Source organism: Cylas formicarius, unplaced genomic scaffold (assembly GCF_029955315.1).
Source record: "Cylas formicarius isolate icCylForm1 unplaced genomic scaffold, icCylForm1.1 PGA_scaffold_4__25_contigs__length_36172078, whole genome shotgun sequence".
In the NCBI taxonomy this organism is placed as follows: Eukaryota; Metazoa; Arthropoda; class Insecta; order Coleoptera; family Brentidae; genus Cylas; species Cylas formicarius.
In genome coordinates, this window is record NW_026844334.1 from 28307756 (window position 1) to 28315690 (window position 7935).

At 33.0% G+C, this 7935-nt stretch overlaps 1 protein-coding gene across 1 annotated transcript; it reads left to right on the forward strand.

Annotated features, from left to right (window-relative positions):
* Positions 1-837: 837 nt before the first annotated feature.
* LOC132701313 (uncharacterized) lies at positions 838-3916 on the forward strand. The gene is made up of 2 exons (XM_060669119.1): positions 838-3587; positions 3646-3916. Exon 1 carries the CDS (start codon positions 1061-1063, stop codon positions 3215-3217), a length of 2157 nt encoding a protein of 718 aa, XP_060525102.1. The 5' UTR covers positions 838-1060; the 3' UTR covers positions 3218-3587; positions 3646-3916.
* The last annotated feature ends 4019 nt before the right edge of the window (positions 3917-7935 follow it).

Consider the following 7935-nt stretch of genomic DNA (forward strand, 5'->3'; position numbering starts at 1 on the left):
CGGAAATGCTGTAGTTGATTTAGGAACAGAATTGAATGATTGGTTTGTTGAAAATGTCCAAGATAAAATTTTAAATCAAATGTCAGAGTTTCAGGAACGTGATTCCGGGTGGGCTTTAAATAATATTATTTATTTAGAGATTAACATTAATAAATTTGAAATGGGTAACGGGTCATCCTTCGTTGAGTTGCCTAAAGAAATTGCGAATAAAAGGGCTTGTATTAACATTAGAAATGACGATCAAGCGTGTTTTTATTGGTCAGTTGTATGCGGACTCTTTCCAGCACGTTTTCGTCAGTATTTACCCTCTTCATATCCATACTACAAAAGTGTTTTGAAAACTGAAAATTTACAAACACCTATGGAAATGAATAAAATAAGCAAATTTGAAAAAGACAATGATATTTCCATCAATGTTTATATCTTAGAGCTTAATAAAAATGAAAAAACTAGTTTTTATTCCGTGTTACCTGCACGATTAACAAAAGAAAAACGCGAAAAACATTCAAATTTGTTGTTAATACAAAATAAATATTATCCAAAAGTTAATGATTTTGATCCTGATCCGCAAGATAATGATTATGAAGAAATAAAATATCACTATTGTTACATTAAAAATTTGTCTCGATTAGTTTCCTCACAGCTCAGTAAATATAATCACAAGAAATACATTTGCGATAGGTGTTTGAATTATTTCAATAACGAAACTCGTCTACATGACCACGAAACAATATGTTCCAGTTTCAATGAGTATAAAGTGTCTTTTCCCAAATATGATTACGTTGAATTTCGAAACCATATATATAAACAAAGGACTCCGTTTGTAATTTACGCCGATTTTGAGAGTCAATTGAGAAAAGTAAATTTGAAAATTTCAGATAAAACCTCGAAATACCAAAAGCACGAAGCTTACAGTGCTGCATATTACTTTAAATGTTCTTATGATGATTCAATATCATTTTTCAAAAGTTATCGTGGTCTAGATTGTATTGATTGGTTCGTGGAGGAAATATCTAATTTATCAAAATTTGTTCGTTCAAAATTTAAGGATATTATACCAATGGATAGTGAAATTAGTCTAGATCAAAGGTCGAGTCATTGTCATATTTGTGAAAAACCTTTTTTAAAAGAAGATGTTATTGTTCGTGACCATGATCATTTTACTGGTAAATTTAGAGGTTTTGCCCATCAGGCTTGTAATTTAAATTTTAAAAAAATATTTGTAGTGCCCGTAGTATTCCAGAACCTTTCTGGATACGATAGCCACTTCCTGCTTCCGGTTTTAGCAAAAAAAAGCTATGTATCCATAGTTCCGGTTAATAAGGAAAAATACATCTCTTTTACATATTTCGAACCTGATTATAACATAAAATTTAGATTTATAGATTCGTTTAGATTTTTGGGAGCATCTCTGGATAATTTAGTTTCCAGTATGGATAAAAATGAACTATATATTTTAAGAAAAGAATTTTCCGATCTCGACGAATCAAAATTAAATTTACTGTCGCAAAAAGGTATTTTTTGTTACGATTACATCGACCATATAGACAAATTAAATGAAACAACTTTACCCCCGATTGAAGAATTCTATAATAAATTAAGTGAAAGCAATATTAGTGAAGAAAAATATTCCCACGCACAAAGTGTTTGGCAGTCGTTTGAAATAAAAAATTTAGGCGAGTATTCAGATTTGTATTTAAAAACCGACGTTATTCTTCTGGCAGATATATTCGAAAATTTTCGAAAAACTTGTATGGCAACACACGTTTTGGATCCGGCGTGGTATTTCAGTATGCCCGGGTATACATGGGATTGCATGCTTAGATTCACAAAATGTCGTTTAGAACTTTTGCGCGACATTGACCAAATTATGTTTATCGAGCGGGCTATACGAGGTGGAATTTCGGTGTGTGTTGGTAGATATGCGGAGGCCAACAATAAATATATGCCCAACTACGATTCATCCAGGGATGATTCCTATATCATGTACTTTGACGTCAATAACCTCTATGGCAAGGCCATGTGCGAGCCTCTTCCTTACGGAGGATTCGACTGGATGTCTCATCAAGAGATTGATTCATTTAATGTCATGAACATTCCAGATGAATCTTCCCAAGGATATATCCTAGAGGTAGACCTGGAATACCCGCAGAAATTACATGACACACATAGAGATTTTCCATTTTGTGCCGAACATCGAGTGCCCCCCAATTCAAAGTTACCAAAACTAATGACTACTTTGTATAATAAAGAAAAATACGTCATACACTATCGCAATTTAAAACAGGCTCTCAAAAACGGTCTCGTACTAAAGAAAATTCACAAAATATTAAAATTTAACCAATCTCGTTGGTTGAAATGTTATATCGATCATAATAATAAATTAAGAACCCAAGCAAAGACAAAATTTGGTATAAATTTATACAAATTGTTTAATAATGCCGCTTACGGTAAAACAATGGAAAACATTCGCAAGCATCGTATTGTTAAATTTGTTAAAGCGTGGGATGGTCGCTACGGTGCGAAAAATTTAATTTCTAGTCCTAGATTTCACAGTAGAACCATACTTGATAACAATTTGTTGCTTATAGAATTAAAAAAATCGGAACTTTGCTTTAATAAGCCACTTTATATTGGAATGTCCATATTGGATTTGTCGAAAACGACCATGTACGAGTTTCATTATAATTACATGCTTCCAAATTTGGGTCCCGAAAAATGTAAAATTCAATACATGGATACGGACAGTTTCATTTATAATATCAAATGTTATGACGCATATGAAAGCGTTATTAAGGCCGATTTAACAAAATTTGACACGTCTGATTATCCTAATGACAATCCCTATAATATACCGCAAATCAACAAAAAGGTTTTGGGGTTGATGAAGGATGAGACTAATGGCACCATCATTAGTCATTATGCGGGGTTAAGGTCGAAAATGTATACTTTCAAAATTTTAACGGGTTCGGTAGTTAAAAAGTCAAAGGGTATTCAGTACAATATTGTAAAAAATAAAATTTCATTTGATGACTACGTAGAATGCTTAACAAATTTTAGGGAAAAGTACGCCACTCAACGAACCATTCGTTCATACACTCACAATGTATTTAGCATCGAACAAACAAAAGTTGCCTTGAGTCCTTTAGACGATAAACGTTATCTTTTGCCGAATTCATATGAAACGCTTCCGTGGGGACATTATAAAGTGCCGTAATTATTTTTTAATATATTTTTGTTACAGATTATGGTCAAACAACTTACATTAGAAAGCCTTTGTATTATAACAATTTGCGAAAATATTAGGTGTAGTGCTGATTTTTTGCTTGAGTCACCTTTGCCTTGGAAACTAACGATACTAATATTTAAATATTATTCGAAATATAGATGGAAGTACCTTAAACAATTAGCGCTCCAGTCTGATGGTAATTCTTTATTAAATTTAGAATTCATTCTGTTGAATAAGACATTTGGATCGTCTTACAGAAATAGCATTTTGGCAACTCCAACCATTGATTTTGACGGAGAATCCGCTTACTGTTTATGGGTCAGTTATTACAGGATAAAATATTCGGAAATTTTAGTTTGTAAATCTTGTCACTTTATATTTCAAGTAGTTAAAAATTTTAAAAAGAAAAATTTTAGACTTTTATTGGATCACTATCATTTACAGCTGGATATAAATAATTTGAATGATGTATATCACGATAAACAATTTTGGTGTCAAAGCTGCTTTGAAGAAGTTTTGTTCACTGTAGAAACTGAAGATGAATGTAATTTAATGCTTCACGATGAGAGGAAATATGGAAAAAAGTTACGCTTTTCTGATAGTCCATTGAACTATTAATACTGTGGTTTTATTATAACATATGTAACTGTAGATAAGACTTTTATGTATTGATTGTATTCCATTGTATTGCAACAAGAATAAACATGTATATATTTAGACGCTATTTTCTTTTTTACCACCACCACAACACCGCATAATAATTACACAGAAGTTTGTAATTGTATAATTTATTTATTATATACATTATTACTATTTTACAATTTCGTTAAATGCTAAATTATTAAATTGTTCTAGTTTTCTTTTGCACTCTTGAGCTTGCATCCGCGCCACTTGCAAGTCTGTATTAAAAAGCGCAATTTGTGTTTCAATTTCGTTGATATTGCACTCTAATCCCGACAACTGAGACGCCAAGTTTCTTTTTAAATTGAATGCCTCACAAATGACACTTTTTTCTCTACCGTCCGTGAACACTTCGAGCCAATCAGCGGATGACGTTGGAGCTGCAAACGCTTCACTTGTGGTAGTTTTCTTCTTCTTCTTGCGGGATACGACCGACGCACTTTGTTTTCGTTTGGTCGCAGATTTTTTGGTTTGTTGCTCTACAGGAACGAAGCTGGACGGGAGCACTTCTGATGAAGGAAATTGCAACTCGAAATTTTCCAATAAATTATACAATTCGTTGGATGTCACAATTTTCTCTTGAGCCATCATATACACGTATTTATGTCAGAACTTCTAAATCGAGACTAAATTTATTTCAAAACGTCTACGTTGTCTACCCACGAATCGTGCGACTTATCCAATCCCAACCAGCGCACGAGAACCATATTGCCTCGTCTGCGCAACACCTTTTCGACGAGATATAAGTCCGGGTTAACTGTCTTCTGCAATTCTTCTTCATAAAATCCGCCCATTATGGGTTTACCCTGCATATCTTGAAGCAAATACGTTACGGGGTTAGTAACCCGTACTTTAACAATTTTAAACAATTCCGTGGTCCAATTCGGTGTATAACCTTTGTTGAAAACGTGCTTGACTTTGCTGATTCTAACGATGTCGCCGACTTTAAGTTTACGAGGACCGAATATTTTTATGCTACTATACGCGGTTTTCAAAATTCTCTTTTCGTTGCTCTTACTCACATCGATGGGTTTCGTACCCGTCGTTCTATGTTTTGTGTTCAACTCCAACCATTGATTTTGACGGAGAATCCGCTTACTGTTTATGGGTCAGTTATTACAGGATAAAATATTCGGAAATTTTAGTTTGTAAATCTTGTCACTTTATATTTCAACTAGTTAAAAAATTTAAAAAGAAAAATTTTAGACTTTTATTGGATCACTATCATTTACAGCTGGATATAAATAATTTGAATGATGTATATCACGATAAACAATTTTGGTGTCAAAGCTGCTTTGAAGAAGTTTTGTTCACTGTAGAAACTGAAGATGAATGTAATTTAATGCTTCACGATGAGAGGAAATATGGAAAAAAGTTACGCTTTTCTGATAGTCCATTGAACTATTAATACTGTGGTTTTATTATAACATATGTAACTGTAGATAAGACTTTTATGTATTGATTGTATTCCATTGTATTGCAACAAGAATAAACATGTATATATTTAGACGCTATTTTCTTTTTTACCACCACCACAACACCGCATAATAATTACACAGAAGTTTGTAATTGTATAATTTATTTATTATATACATTATTACTATTTTACAATTTCGTTAAATGCTAAATTATTAAATTGTTCTAGTTTTCTTTTGCACTCTTGAGCTTGCATCCGCGCCACTTGCAAGTCTGTATTAAAAAGCGCAATTATGCGGGGTTAAGGTCGAAAATGTATACTTTCAAAATTTTAACGGGTTCGGTAGTTAAAAAGTCAAAGGGTATTCAGTACAATATTGTAAAAAATAAAATTTCATTTGATGACTACGTAGAATGCTTAACAAATTTTAGGGAAAAGTACGCCACTCAACGAACCATTCGTTCATACACTCACAATGTATTTAGCATCGAACAAACAAAAGTTGCCTTGAGTCCTTTAGACGATAAACGTTATCTTTTGCCGAATTCATATGAAACGCTTCCGTGGGGACATTATAAAGTGCCGTAATTATTTTTTAATATATTTTTGTTACAGATTATGGTCAAACAACTTACATTAGAAAGCCTTTGTATTATAACAATTTGCGAAAATATTAGGTGTAGTGCTGATTTTTTGCTTGAGTCACCTTTGCCTTGGAAACTAACGATACTAATATTTAAATATTATTCGAAATATAGATGGAAGTACCTTAAACAATTAGCGCTCCAGTCTGATGGCAATTCTTTATTAAATTTAGAATTCATTCTGTTGAATAAGAGATTTGGATCGTCTTACAGAAATAGCATTTTGGCAACTCCAACCATTGATTTTGACGGAGAATCCGCTTACTGTTTATGGGTCAGTTATTACAGGATAAAATATTCGGAAATTTTAGTTTGTAAATCTTGTCACTTTATATTTCAAGTAGTTAAAAAATTTAAAAAGAAAAATAATCAGCACTACACCTAATATTTTCGCAAATTGTTATAATACAAAGGCTTTCTAATGTAAGTTGTTTGACCATAATCTGTAACAAAAATATATTAAAAAATAATTACGGCACTTTATAATGTCCCCACGGAAGCGTTTCATATGAATTCGGCAAAAGATAACGTTTATCGTCTAAAGGACTCAAGGCAACTTTTGTTTGTTCGATGCTAAATACATTGTGAGTGTATGAACGAATGGTTCGTTGAGTGGCGTACTTTTCCCTAAAATTTGTTAAGCATTCTACGTAGTCATCAAATGAAATTTTATTTTTTACAATATTGTACTGAATACCCTTTGACTTTTTAACTACCGAACCCGTTAAAATTTTGAAAGTATACATTTTCGACCTTAACCCCGCATAATGACTAATGATGGTGCCATTAGTCTCATCCTTCATCAACCCCAAAACCTTTTTGTTGATTTGCGGTATATTATAGGGATTGTCATTAGGATAATCAGACGTGTCAAATTTTGTTAAATCGGCCTTAATAACGCTTTCATATGCGTCATAACATTTGATATTATAAATGAAACTGTCCGTATCCATGTATTGAATTTTACATTTTTCGGGACCCAAATTTGGAAGCATGTAATTATAATGAAACTCGTACATGGTCGTTTTCGACAAATCCAATATGGACATTCCAATATAAAGTGGCTTATTAAAGCAAAGTTCCGATTTTTTTAATTCTATAAGCAACAAATTGTTATCAAGTATGGTTCTACTGTGAAATCTAGGACTAGAAATTAAATTTTTCGCACCGTAGCGACCATCCCACGCTTTAACAAATTTAACAATACGATGCTTGCGAATGTTTTCCATTGTTTTACCGTAAGCGGCATTATTAAACAATTTGTATAAATTTATACCAAATTTTGTCTTTGCTTGGGTTCTTAATTTATTATTATGATCGATATAACATTTCAACCAACGAGATTGGTTAAATTTTAATATTTTGTGAATTTTCTTTAGTACGAGACCGTTTTTGAGAGCCTGTTTTAAATTGCGATAGTGTATGACGTATTTTTCTTTATTATACAAAGTAGTCATTAGTTTTGGTAACTTTGAATTGGGGGGCACTCGATGTTCGGCACAAAATGGAAAATCTCTATGTGTGTCATGTAATTTCTGCGGGTATTCCAGGTCTACCTCTAGGATATATCCTTGGGAAGATTCATCTGGAATGTTCATGACATTAAATGAATCAATCTCTTGATGAGACATCCAGTCGAATCCTCCGTAAGGAAGAGGCTCGCACATGGCCTTGCCATAGAGGTTATTGACGTCAAAGTACATGATATAGGAATCATCCCTGGATGAATCGTAGTTGGGCATATATTTATTGTTGGCCTCCGCATATCTACCAACACACACCGAAATTCCACCTCGTATAGCCCGCTCGATAAACATAATTTGGTCAATGTCGCGCAAAAGTTCTAAACGACATTTTGTGAATCTAAGCATGCAATCCCATGTATACCCGGGCATACTGAAATACCACGCCGGATCCAAAACGTGTGTTGCCATACAAGTTTTTCGAAAATTTTCGAATATATC